Source organism: Phyllobates terribilis, unplaced genomic scaffold, assembly GCF_046119375.1.
Source record: "Phyllobates terribilis strain yellow unplaced genomic scaffold, ASM4611937v1 Scaffold_1__5_contigs__length_1240528914, whole genome shotgun sequence".
Classification (NCBI taxonomy): domain Eukaryota; kingdom Metazoa; phylum Chordata; class Amphibia; order Anura; family Dendrobatidae; genus Phyllobates; species Phyllobates terribilis.
Window position 1 is genome coordinate 761,791,972 of NW_027362761.1, and position 12,140 is coordinate 761,804,111.

Here is a 12,140-nt window from a genome sequence, read left to right on the forward strand (position 1 = left end):
GCATTCGCTCTTCACGCAACAATGGGCCATAACCCTGTCCACAATTCATCAGTTGGCCTCCTTGGGTAACTTTTAGTTGGTACTAACCACTGCATACAGCAAATAACGCTCAAGATCTGTAGTTTTAGAGATGCTTTGATGCAGTCCTCTAATCAACGTAAATCCCAATATTTGCTCATTTTTTATGGCTACAACTATACATGAGAAGATCAGGCGAAATTCTAATTCACCTACTAACACGGATTTTCCCGTGAAATTCGATCCCAGAAAAAATATTCTTCTCAAATGTAATGTCCTTTAATGTGCTCTAGGATCTCTGAAGACCCCAGAGCATAATAAATGTAAGATGTAAAAGATGGAAAAAAAAATCCTTGTACTCGCCTAACCTCTCACCTCTTTGGCTCCTCACTGAATCTTATCACCACCATGAGTATTGAAATCCCCGGGCCTCTCACTCTGAGGCCCGGGAGGGTTCTGCGCAAGCGCGAAAGGGCATGACTGACGTCATGACATGCACAAGACCTTATGCTTGCATGCGCAGCACCTCCCAAGAGTTTCAGCTCTCGCAACAGCAATCAGAGGATGCAACGAGGACCAGATTCATGGTTGGCAAGGTGAGAAGTGTTTTTTTGTTTTTTTTTTATTCAATTGAGGGCCTTTTGCAGCTCAGAAAAGTGGCAGCAAGCAGCCATTTTTTTTGCGGAAATCATCGCAGAAACAAATTACAAAAAAAATGAGCGTTTTGGCGAATGCTGATTTTTGTAGAATTCAGTTCCACTCGTAAATATTTTCTCATCTCTAGCTCTAAAACATCAACTGCAAGAACAGACTGTCCACTTTCTGCTTAATATAGCCAAATCATGATGTGTTTCATTGTAATGAGAGACTTCTCTCCATTAACCGGTCAGTGGTTTAATTGTTGTGGCTAATTGGAGAAAATTTACTGTTAATTTACTCCCTGAAATCCACACCAAAAATACTAATTATACCACAGTGCAATTTTAAAAATCTCCCTGTGTGTAAACTGTACATGTCTATCCCGCCATATGTTAACCCCTTCCTGACCTCCCCCGTGCATATGCAGCCCAGCTGTGGAACGGATGTATGGAGCCCTTTACCTGGCAGATAATGGCTGTGACACACTGCCTGGATCTGCCTCTAGCAGCTGCTCCGCTCCACCTGACAGTTAACCTGTTGAAAACCTTGGTGCCTGCCATCACGGAGCAGCCTTGAGACCCAGCCTGTGGTCAGGCTTCAAAGGAGACCATGATTTGTACTATATGCAGCAATACTGTAGTAATTTAAGGGGACGAACAAATACGATAAAAATTAAAAAAAAAAAAAAAAACCCTAGAAGGTTGACTTGCCCTACTTATCCCCTATTAAAGATAGATATTAAATAAATACAAATATTTGGACATCACCGCTTCCATAAAAGTCTGATCTTTCAAAAATATAAAAATACTGTAATCAACCTGATCAGTAAACAGAAAAAAAATAAAAAATTGCAATTGTGGGGTTTTTTGGTGGCCGCATCACTGCAAAAAATGCTGTAAGATGCAATTAAACTGCCATATCTATTCCTAATTGTTTCAATAAGAACATCACACAAATAATAAGCCTGAATACAGCCCCATTAACTGAAAATGGTGGCACAATAAAATTGTATTTTTATTATTTTTTTTATTAACATCGGATTTATTTTATTTATGTTTTTACCACTAAAATAATGATAAAAAAAGTGGACAATTTTGGTATCGCCATAATTGTACTGGCAAGGAGAATTCCTGATACCAAAAAGTACGCCGTAAAAACAAATTCCAGAAAACCATGTCAGGGTGGTGTGTTTTTTTTCCCCACAATTACACCGCAGTTGGAATTTTCTCCCGTCTTCCAGTACAATATCAGGTAAAATTAATGTAGTTATGGTGTCATAGAAAAAGTACAGCTTGCAAAAGACAAGCCTTCATACTTGTGTGTAGATAGAAAAATCAAAAAGTTCTAGCTATTGGAAAAAGGGGAGAAAAAAATGTAAATTGGCCATGTCAGGAATGGGTTGTTTCTTTTGGTATACATCTGGGTGGTATATATCAGTGTGCTTTATAATTACTATTAAAATGCATGGTGGACATGACTTTTTGATGCAAGGGAATCCTGCAGTATAAAGTACACTTTTACGCTGGTAAACAATCCACACTATATGCATACAGTTATATCAGAGCCATATGTGATGTTGGTTTTTACTGTGTATATACCATACATGCACCACAAACTTGGGCCTCATAGATTAAAAAAAAAAATGGCAATGAAACCTGTGAACGTTCAAAAGTGTTTGTGTGTAAGAGATGCTTAAAGGGGTTGTCTGGTGAAAACCAGTTATCATCCATCCAGAGGATTATTGGGGTCCGACCGCTGGGATCTGCATCGGGGAACTTTTATTCCCATTAGAATGAAGCGGTAGTCTGCACGACATCTGCTACATTCATTCTCTATGTGGTTGTGCTCAGATTTTTCCGGCAGAACCACAGAGAATTAATGGAGCAGCTGTTAGGCATTCGACCTGCTACTCCATTTTGTAACCGGGGATACAAATTCCCTGTTTTGCTGATTGGTGAGGGTCCCATTGATCGGACCCCCAGGAATAAATAAGTTATCACCTATCCAACCCCTTTAAATCTGTAAATACAGCTACATCTTAACGTTTATTAAATAGTAAGCTAAGAAATGTATGGATAGAATAAAAGAAAACCTGGATTTATAGTGTATTGGCAGAAACCGGACTGAGCCATTTCTAATGTTAAATAATAAAAACTAAATCAGGGACGACTAAGAAAACCAATGATCACTTGAGGTTAAAGTGGTAGAAAGTACTTTCCAGCACAGTAAGATACATCAATAATCTTAAATAAGACTGAACTACTGTTTGGCCTTGCAAGACTCTTTTGGAATGAGACATCTCCTGAGCACCACTGAGGATTTGATCTTCCATTATTTCTTACCACAGAACACTTTGTGCAATTAATCTTCTAGACTTTTCTTTTCAAGGACTGGGTAGCTTTGAGGCATCCAGGTACAGTCACAATAATTGCTTGGCTGTGCTTCATGTTCTTCTCTTGGTCTGTGCAGAAATTTCTCATCAATGCGCCTTTTTTCTACTATCACAACAGCCCAGGGGCCCTTAAACTTCTTTTATGATTTTGTTACCCTTTGATTCTTTTTCATTTTAGGAACCAATCCTTATCTGACTTTTCACTGTGTTAGCCAAGGCACTGTTCTTTTGGACCTCGCTTCAGATGATAAAGAATATCAATCAGTCGAGGAAGAGGTAATTGCTCTTGAACTGAATCTTGCTCCCTATAAATGCACTTAAATATTGTATGCTGTGTAGCACATATATTTTTGTGAAGATAACCAAACCCTGTTCAAACTTGGTGTAAAAATTGTGGCTTATTTGTAATAATCCTTAAGTGGGAATATCTCGCTTTAATTAAGAAAGAATTATATTTTACATTTTTTAGTTTCCTTGGGGACTTGAACCTGCGATCATCTGATCGCTTCTTCTTTATGCTGCAATTGTGTTGCAGTAGATGGACAAAATGACATTCTCCTGTGAATCCCACCCACAGGCTGGGCTTTAGAGGAGGGCAAAGATGGCAGCCATGTGGGGCCTTCAGCAGGCTCCAGGTGTGCTATGATAACCAACCAGACTCCCGTGATTGCTTTGCCAGGGCCAATGCAGGCCATTGCACACTGTAAATGCTGCTGTAAGTGATTGACAGCGGCATTAAAATGGTTAAACCGTAATGATTAGAGCGCTCTCCTTCTGCTGCTGTTACAGGAAGATGTGAGCTCTGTATTACAGATGGCATCTGCTGGGTATGAAGTGAGCTCATCTATTGACACCGCTCCATACCTGGGGACCCGATGTATGACATACCTGTACATCATATGTCGGAAAGGAGTTAAATTAAAATAGATGAAACTTTAGTACACTTTAAGGCTCTGTTCACATTCACACAAGGTATGGCTGTATTTCTGTCAATTTATAGAAATAGAATAACAAAGATAACAGCAATGGCAGAGCCTTGGATGGCAAACACAAGCAGCGCCCAATGGACTCTATTGGGACTGTTGTTTTATTGTTATAGTGACCAGCATTTTACTGTCACATTATTTTTATTTTATTCTGGTTAAAATTGACAATATGCAATGAAGACTTTGGCACAGATGTGAACAGAACTTAAAGCATCTTGTAAAGTTAATAGTTATTTTAGGAGCTCTTGGCACATGAAGGGAGTTGTTTGCTATTTTAGGCTTTTAGATAGCATGTCGTGTAATAAATTAAACTTGTGAAACTGATGAGTGTGATGCGACTAGTGCTGGGAATGGAGCTGTTATTTGTTGTATACAATTAGAATTACGGTTATCTATTTCCACGGTCATCTGTGAATGCTGATCAACAATGTGTCCTCATTTCTCCTGGATCGATAAAGCTGGTGCTCTGGAGAATGATCCCAAAATAGAGCAAGCCTATTCCTAGCTTTACTGTGTAATATCCTTAGAGGCACCATGCAGTGCGCCAGCATGAATTGTCTCATAATGATACTTGTAAGTACTGAAGGCCATGAAATTGATCCCATTTCCATACATTGCCATTACTTATACTGTGAGGAGCATATATGAGTAAAAGACCCACTTAGTACATAAAAGCCCTATGTATATGGTCAGACTAACTACTAGACATTTCATAGAGCGAGTGCATTACTTAAAGGGATATTCACAGCTTCAAGATCCTATCCCAATACGTAGTAGGTAAGTTATAAAAGGCTGAGGAGAAAAAATATTGCAAAAAAATAGGGTCTTATCCAGTAATAATTGTCAAGGATAGTAATAAAACATGCTGACCTGTTGCCAGCTTGTGCGGCTGCTCCAGATCCAGTGGAGATTTCACCAGAGAGATTTAAAGAAATGGAAGTTTGTGGTCTGATTCTGCCCTGCCAACTAATGAAGTGACGTGAAATGCCAGAGATAATGTAAAAAAGGTTTCTTTTATTTTTCCACGTGTCTCGAGGTGTAACCCACTTCTTCAGGAACAAAAACATATGTAGTAGGTGTAATAATAATATTAGCAAGTACCACCAATGAGAAATTGAGTATAGTTGTTCAGATTCGCTATGTCACTTACCCCATATGCAGGTCATTGCAGTAGCTTAGGTATCCATGGTTATGACCATTCATACAGTGACAGACAGCTCCTGGTGGTTGTGACTATGGATACCTAAACTACTGCAATGCCCCACATGAGGTAATCGACATGGCGAATCTGAAGAACTATATTTCTAATTTGAGGTATTTGCTAAAATTATTATTTTGGGATAGGATCTTGGAGATGGGAAGAGTGTACAGAGTGTACTTGGCGAGTACTGGCTAGCTATCACTGAGGAGCCTGGAAAGTATTTTAAGGTTTGAGTAAATAGTCATTAAAGCGAACCTGTTATCAGGATGTTATACCCCAAACTAAAGGCATGCATGTGAAGGTGCTTTAAAGGGAAGGTCAGCAGGTTTTTTGCTATGTAGTCTGTCAGCTACATGATGTAGGGGCAGAGACCATGATTCCAGCGATGTATCACTTAGTTTACGGAGTGCAGCAGTTGTGATAGAATGTCTGTTTTCTCTGCTGCAGAGCTAGCAAATATCAGAATGCTGTGCCTTGTATAACCCCACCACACCACTGATTGGCAGCTTTCTGTATACCCAATGGTGGGGGTGTGTTTGGACTGCCTGGAACAAGACACTTAGTCCTGTAGTGATTGATTTCCTGCTCCTAAAACACTTATTTAATTGAAATGGCAAATCACAGCCTAATAGGTGACACATAACTGGAATCAGGGTTTCTGCCCCTACATCATGCTGCTCTCAGATGACATAGTCAAAAACGTGCTGACACATTCCCTTTCATGGTGATGAAATCCTTACTTACTTTGTAGTAATCTGTTTTAGAGAAATCCCTAGTTGAAATTGTATTTTAATGAGTAGGATGGCACTTACAGCTCTACTTCTCCCCTCTCCCTATTCCCCACCCACTACCTACCTCCTGTCTCTGACTGATGGGTCATTCATGTTTCAGTGGCTGGTCAGACAGAGACAGCAGGCAGGGTAGGGAGAGAGGATACAGAGCTGTGAGTGCAGTGTCCAACCCATAGCACTTGCAACTCATTAGCATACAAATTCAACTATGGATTTCTACAAGAAAGATAAGGATTTAATCAGCATTAAAGTACCTTTACATATGTCTTAGTTTGGGGTAAAATAAATATAGTATAAAATCCTCATGACAGGTTCTCTTTAAACATTGTGTAATGAATAGTGTTGAGCGAGCACTAAAATGTCTATTTTTGCGGTGGCACCCCCGGCAGTCTTTTAAAAGCCTAACAAGTGCCCAAAACGATAGTGACAGTGCTCAAATGACATGGGGACAGCATGGGGATCGCCCCAGGAAACATTTCTGACCCCCAGGTCACTGCTGTCAACAACGTGGTCAGAGGTATTAAGCCACTTTTACAGGCTCACAATAAAACGAAAGTGAAACTTTTTTCCTGTGAAATATGTTAAGGAACATCCTTTCCAGGGAAAAGACTTGTGTATAAGTTAAAATAAATTACCAAAAACAAAAATGCTCCTCCACACCTTCGGCTATGTTCACAAGTAGCATTTTTTATGCGTTTTTGCACTTTTGTATTGCTTTCAACTATGACAAATGCATTCACCGGGAAATGTCATTTTAACATTTTACAACCTTATCTGGCCATGTGCTGTGTGACACATGCATAAAGTGCTGAAAAGACATGGGAACAGCATGGGAAGACCCCTGGAAGCAACTCTGACTCCCAGGTCACTGTCTAAAGGTGTGCCCATCATAAGTGATCCTTGCCGCATCAGAAGATGCAGACTTGCAACTATCCCCATGCAAGTTCTAGTCCCAGGGCAGTGTTCAATTGTACCTCCCCCATTCCTTGCAATACAAGCGCAAGTATGCAGCCTGCCACCCACCCACCCCCAGGCTGCAATACCATACTGCTTGCTTGCTTGCTTGAACTTGAAATTGGGCCTTTTAGGCATGTGGAGGCGGAATCTGGCCACCACGTCATGGCTGTGTTGGCAGCCTGGAATCCATACTCAGTCCCCAGCCGCCCCGCGGCCGAGTGTCCACACGGTCCCCAGCCGCCTGGGGGCAGTCGGGTGTCCATAAACGGTCCCCAGCCGCCCCCATTTCTCCTTGGAACATCCCCCCACACACTTTTCTTAGCCCGGCCTGCTTTAGGCAGCATTGGACGAGCCCACCAGAGAACCAGACTCCTCCGGTGGGCCCTGACTTCTCCATCGGTGGAGTTGAGAGTGCCAAGGTGAGGAGCATGATGATGATGACCGAAGTTAGCATCTGCTATGTTTTCTTTTAATGCAAGTGTAAGTGTGCAGCCTGCCACCCACCCACCCCCAGACTTAAATTCATACTGCTAGCTTGCACTTGAAATGGGGCCTTTTAGTTTAGAGGAGGCCGAAGCTGGCCACTACCTCATGGCTGCTTCGGCAGCGAGGTATCCATACTCAGTCCCCAGCCGCCCCTATTTGTCCTGGTGTGCCTTATACATAAGATTAAGCGCGTATACCAAAACATTACCTGTGCCCTCCCCAGTGCATTTAGTGGGAAGGAGAGCCTATTCCGCTGTAGTGTGTGCATGCCAAACCCCTGTTCATGGTACATGCAAAGATGCCTCCCACCTTGCACCTGTCGTTGCAGACTTGCAACTATCCCCATTCAAGTCCTTGTCCCAGGGCAGTGTTCAATTGTACCTCTCCCATTCCTTGCAATGCAAGTGCAAGTATGCAGCCTGCCACCCACCCACCCCCAGGCTGCAATACCATACTGCTTGCTTGCTTGCACTTTAAATTGGGCCTTTTAGGCATGTGTCCCCGCTTGCTCCCCAGCCTCCAGGGGGTGGCCGGGTGTCCATACTCGGTCCCCAGCCACCCCTATTTGTACCGGTAACCTTTCCCACACTTTTCTTAGCCTGGCCTGCTTTAGGGCAGCATTGGCCGAGCCCACCGGACTATCAGACTCCTCCGGTGGGCCCTGGCTTCTCCATCAGGGGAGTTGAGAGTGCCAAGGTGAGGAGCATGATGAGGATGATAGAAGTTAGCATCTGCTTTGTTTTGTTGTAATGCAAGCGCATGTATGTAGTAGCGGCTAGGCCTGAGGAGGTCAGCGTTTTGGCGCATATCCTACCTCCTCCGAGGATTGCTGGATGTTTTCCTGCTACTATCCAAGTTCTATGACTCCCGTTAAAACAAAGCTTCAGGTGATAAATGATGGATGAGGTAGTGGCAAAGGAGAAAGAGCAGGAGGAACAGGGACCATTCACATCAATATCAGGCCAGTCAACCAGATATGTCTTGTAGGATATGTTTCTGTTACAAAAGGAGCGGTTCGGCTACACAGTTATAGGGCATACAGTGAGTGCAATGCCTACCAAAAATTTCGAGGCGCTCCAATGCCCCTTGGAAATGACATGGAGGTCAGAGGGCGTTAACTAAACCTTTTTTTCCATTTATAGCAACTGGGTCTCCTGTGCACTGTTGGCCTAAGCAGTGAATGGAATGCTTTCCAAAAATTATGAGGTACTGCAATGCCCCTTACAAGAGTCATGTGTGGCACCCCAGGGGTCTGGTCACCACAGTAATAGAGATTACGTCGGAGAGCAAGTGGGAGGTTTCCTGGTCAGGATCCCTTAAACATGCAACATCCTCCTGCCCCAGTCCTGGGAGGGGAGAATTCTGCCCTTATAAACTGGATCTGGGGTGGGGTTGAGTGAGTCAGAGAACAGTCAGAGTCAGAGTGAGAGCAAGGGAAAGTAACAGCAAGGAGCTCTGTAGGAGCTAGGAGCTAAAGACCAGGGGCTGGAAGCTGAGCAGAGCTCGCCCTGGCAGAAGACAATAGGAACCGGACACAGGAGTCCGAAGCTGTGAGGACTTATATATCCAGCAGCAGAAACCAGCCGGCAGGGGATTTCAGGTCCTCTGGCCATAGAAGCCCAGAGGCTCAGTCACAAGCAAGGGACCAGCACCGCCGTCGTGGAGCGGAGGCTAACAGAAGGCCCCAAGTCACCAGCCATACGGGTGAGCACTACACGGTACACTCAGGGACGTAGGCTACTTCTACCCGCTTACAGCAAGGTAGCCAGGAAGAGTGCTGACAGACGGGGAGGCCTACAACTCCACTTGGCCAGGGGAACTCCTGCTTGCTCACAGACTGACCAGGCCTCTTATGCTAGCCAGTACTCCCGGCAGGGTCTACCTTATAATCATCAGTAAAGACCCTGAACTGCACTGCAAAGACTCTGAGTCATTCCTGCTGAGCTCTTGCACCATCACCCCCATCATCCACACTCGCTGCCCTGAGGCTATACTCCTCCCGAGGGGAGTTATCCCATTTTATGCTGCGCACACAACACCAGCCTCAGCGGTCTGCCTCGCAGCGCTGGTACTCCCTGACCGCAAACCACGGGTGGTGCAGTCGGACAATTAACCTCAAAACCTAAGAAAGATTGCCACTGGTTTGACCAGCCTGAGGCATGGGACCGGGTCACCGCCACGGAGACTACAGACCCCAGAGACCCGGCACTGGGTATCCCACACACGTGTACACACGGCCCAGGGGGCACGTCACATGCAGTACAGCATATTACAAACATAAGTCCCATTATTGGGGAGTGGGTCTCCCATAGTATTTGCTTATGCTTTCCCAGCAAAAGCTGCCAAAAATTAGGACGGAGCAACTTGCAATGCCCCTTACAAGAGCCATGCAGTACAGCATATTACAAACATAAGTCCCATTATTGGGGAGTGGGTGTCCCATGGTATTTGCTTATGCTTTCCCAGCAAAAGCTGCCAAAAATTAGGACGGAGGAACTTGCAATGCTGGAACCCTGGTGGTATAGTGGTGGTGGAGGCTGAGGATAAGGAGAAGAAGATTAAACAGCCGAAACGAGGAAGCGTATACCCATGTGTGGGTGTGAAGCGGTGCATGTGAATACACCTCCCGAAATAACACAGTGGATTTGACTTTGTTACTCTGCTGTCATTTGGTGGTGATGAGAAGTCTGGCCCAATCCAGCCCTTGTTCATTTTGATAAGGGTCAGCTTGTCAGCATTGTCAGTTGACAGGCGAGTGCGCTTATCAGTTATAATTCCCCCAGCGGCACTAAAAACACGCTCCGATAACACGCTAGCGGCAGGGCAGGCCAGGACCTCCAAAGCGTACAGAGCGAGTTCATTCCAAGTGTCCAGCTTGGATATCCAATAATTAAAAGGCACAGAGGAATCACGGAGGACGCTGGTACGATCGGCAAGGTACTCCCTCACCATCTTTTGAAACTTTCCACTCCTTGTGAGAGTACCCCGCGCCTCAGGGCCTGTAAGCTGGGCGGGTGTCAGAAAACTGTCCCAGAACTTTGACAGTGTTCCCCTGCCTCTGCTGGATTGGAGTTGCATCTCTCTCGCCTGTACACCTTGGTTGGGCAACGAACTGTCACCTCTGCCGCTAGCGTGTTCAGATGGGAATTTTTTTAAGAGTTCTGCAGCAAGGGCCTTCTGGTATTGCCCCATTTTTGTAGACCTCTCCACCTCAGGAATAAGAGAGTGAAAGTTCTCCTTGTAGCGGGGGTCTACAAGTGTCACCAACCAGTAATGACTTTCACCCAACATTTTGACAACGCGAGGGTCACGGTTAAGGCAGCGTAACATAAAGTCAGCCATGCGTGCCAGACTGGTAACGGGCAAGATTTCCGTGTCCTCACCAAGATGACGACTGACCATGCTCTCCTCCTCCTCCTCCTCCTCCTCCTCCTCTTCCTCCTCCCCCCTGTCCTCAGGCCACCCACGCTGAACCGACGGTATGACACTTGTACAGGTACTACCATCTACAACGCATGATAGCAGCTCCTGTTCTTCCTCCTCCTCCTCCTCCTCCTCCTCTCCCTCATTGTCCCCCAATGCACGTTGTGATGAGATGAGGCTGGGCTGTGTGTAATCGCCCGCTACGGCTTCTTGATCCATCTCATCATACTCTGGCTGCAATGCCTCCTCTTTAATTCTCTGCAGAGAGCGTTGCAAAAGACAGACAAGTGGGATGCTGACACTAATGATGGCGTCATCGCCACTCACCATCTTGGTGGCCTCCTCAAAGTTTGTCAGGATGGTACATATGTCAGACATCCAGGTCCACTCCTGAGGTCTTGTGTGGAGTCTGATCTGAATATCGACGGCCTTGTTGCAGCTGGTACTCCACAACTGCTCTCTTCTGCTCACAAATCCTTTTCAACATGTGGAGGGTAGAGTTCCAACGTGTGGGGACATCACACACCAGTCGGTGTGCCGGAAGCTGCAAATGCTGCTGCAACACAGCAAGGGCGGCAAGGGCGGCGGAAGCTGTAGCCGACTTGCGAAAATGAGCTGACAGGCTGCGTACTTTCACGAGCAGATCTGGCAACTCGGGGTACGATTTAAGAAACCGCTGAACCACGAGGTTAAGCACATGAGCCAGGCATGGTACGTGTGTGATCTCAGCTCGCCTCAGAGCCGCCACCAGGTTACGGCCATTGTCACACACGACCATGCCGGGATGTAGGTTCAGCGGTCTCAGCCACAGATCTGCCTGCTCTTTCACAGCTGTCCACAACTCACAAGCGGTTAATAAGATGGGTATTTGTACATTGTGAAGGAGGAAAAAAAAAAGAGGATTTAGATAAAAAAAAAGGATTTTTCCTGGCCCCCGGGACCTGGAGCTAAGTCCAGCAATTTCAGCAACAGGAGCAGCACACAGGACTGTAATGCAGCGTTGGCTGGTATAACCACTGTGTCTCCTATACAGCCTGCCTGATATACCTGGGATGGATATTAGTCCTGAGAAGGACTGTTTGTTTGATCTGGCAGCCTTTACAGACCCTACACTAACTATTTTGCAGGATATATCTCTCCCTAAATCAGCAGCGCTGTCCCTACACTGTCTGATCCGGAGCGACTGTGTCCAAGATGGCGGCGCCCGGTTTTAAATACTCGAGGTGACGCTGTGCGGCCAGTCAATC

General features: G+C 45.2%; 1 protein-coding gene across 2 annotated transcripts in view; it reads left to right on the forward strand.

The window, feature by feature from the left end:
- The window catches only part of TNKS (tankyrase), a 234,322-nt gene that overhangs the window by 206,683 nt on the left and 15,499 nt on the right, over positions 1–12,140 (forward strand). For both annotated transcript variants that reach the window (XM_073636936.1, XM_073636937.1), the window contains exon 22: positions 3,228–3,325. In XM_073636936.1, the coding sequence (XP_073493037.1) occupies positions 3,228–3,325 (98 nt within the window). The remainder of the gene's footprint in view (positions 1–3,227; positions 3,326–12,140) is intronic.